This window comes from Ciona intestinalis, unplaced genomic scaffold, assembly GCF_000224145.3.
Source record: "Ciona intestinalis unplaced genomic scaffold, KH HT001263.1, whole genome shotgun sequence".
NCBI classification, from domain to species: domain Eukaryota; kingdom Metazoa; phylum Chordata; class Ascidiacea; order Phlebobranchia; family Cionidae; genus Ciona; species Ciona intestinalis.
Genome location: NW_004191584.1, coordinates 1 through 984, shown reverse-complemented (window position 1 = coordinate 984; position 984 = coordinate 1). Strand labels below are relative to the sequence as shown.

Genomic DNA, 984 nt, shown 5'->3' with positions numbered 1-984 from the left:
AATAAACTAATGTTGTATTATTTAAGTTAACTCACTCATTGGTTGCATTAGCAGGTTTGGTTAAAGTTGAATGCTTTGGTTTTACAACAGCAGGAACATCAGGAGTCGTTTCCTTCTCACCTGATGGGGGGTCCTCGATTTCAACTATTTGGGCGACTTCTGTTGGTTCTGCTGATGAATGAAATAGGTTTGTAAGTAAATTTATGCTTATCCACACACTGCAATAGCTTCAGCAACTCGACTGTGGGCATGGGCGTGGCAGCCATGGATAAGTCACTCAAGTTCCCACCCACGAGGATATAAATGACCAAACCAACCATAAGTCATGTCTGCTTATCCACACACTGCAATAGCTTCAGCAACTCGACTGTGGGCATGGGCGTGGCAGCCATGGATAAGTCACTCAAGTTCCCACCCACGAGGATATAAATGACCAAACCAACCATAAGTCATGTCTGCTTATCCACACACTGCAATAGCTTCAGCAACTCGACTGTGGGCATGGGAGTGGCAACCATAGATGAGTCACTCATGTTAGGATAAAAATCTACATAAAATTTAATATGGTAAGACTCTTCTTGGTGGTCCAACTCTGGTCTGAACCCCAGGTATCGTGGCATGCCTAATTATATGATATAACCTTACATTGATAAAAAATACATTGATAATTACCTTTAGATTGCCTTTCCTTATTCTCGGCTTCCATTTTGTCAACAATTGTTTTGTATTTCGTAAAATACTAGAAGGGAATAAATATTATATAAATCTCTGAAGGACCTAAAATGCTGTACATTACAGATTAGGATTTAGTGCACTTTCTACTTGATGCCAAGTTAATTAAAATTAACCTTTAAAATTAATTCTTAGCAAAAAAAAGATACACAATGCCAAAAAAGGCGAGAAGTTAGCATAACTGTATAATATATATACTGATAACAAATGGCCGACAAATAAGTTTCTTACCAAAAGGGTATTCACTATTGC

At 38.2% G+C, this 984-nt stretch overlaps 1 protein-coding gene across 4 annotated transcripts in view; it reads right to left on the bottom strand.

Moving 5' to 3' along the window:
* Nucleotides 1-953, bottom strand: part of LOC108949270 (nudC domain-containing protein 3-like) — a 4043-nt gene extending 3090 nt beyond the window's left edge. Inside the window, exons 1-2 of one of the 4 annotated variants that reach the window (XM_026840434.1) lie at nt 669-953; nt 36-170 (exon numbers count right to left, since the gene is read on the bottom strand). In XM_026840434.1, coding sequence (XP_026696235.1) covers nt 36-170; nt 669-706 — 173 coding nt within the window. In that variant the 5' untranslated portion in view covers nt 707-953. Of the gene's footprint in view, nt 1-35; nt 172-668 lie in introns of all 4 variants that reach the window. The other 3 variants (XM_009863785.3, XM_009863786.3, XM_026840433.1) reach the window with 3 other exon arrangements.
* Nucleotides 954-984: the final 31 nt, after the last annotated feature.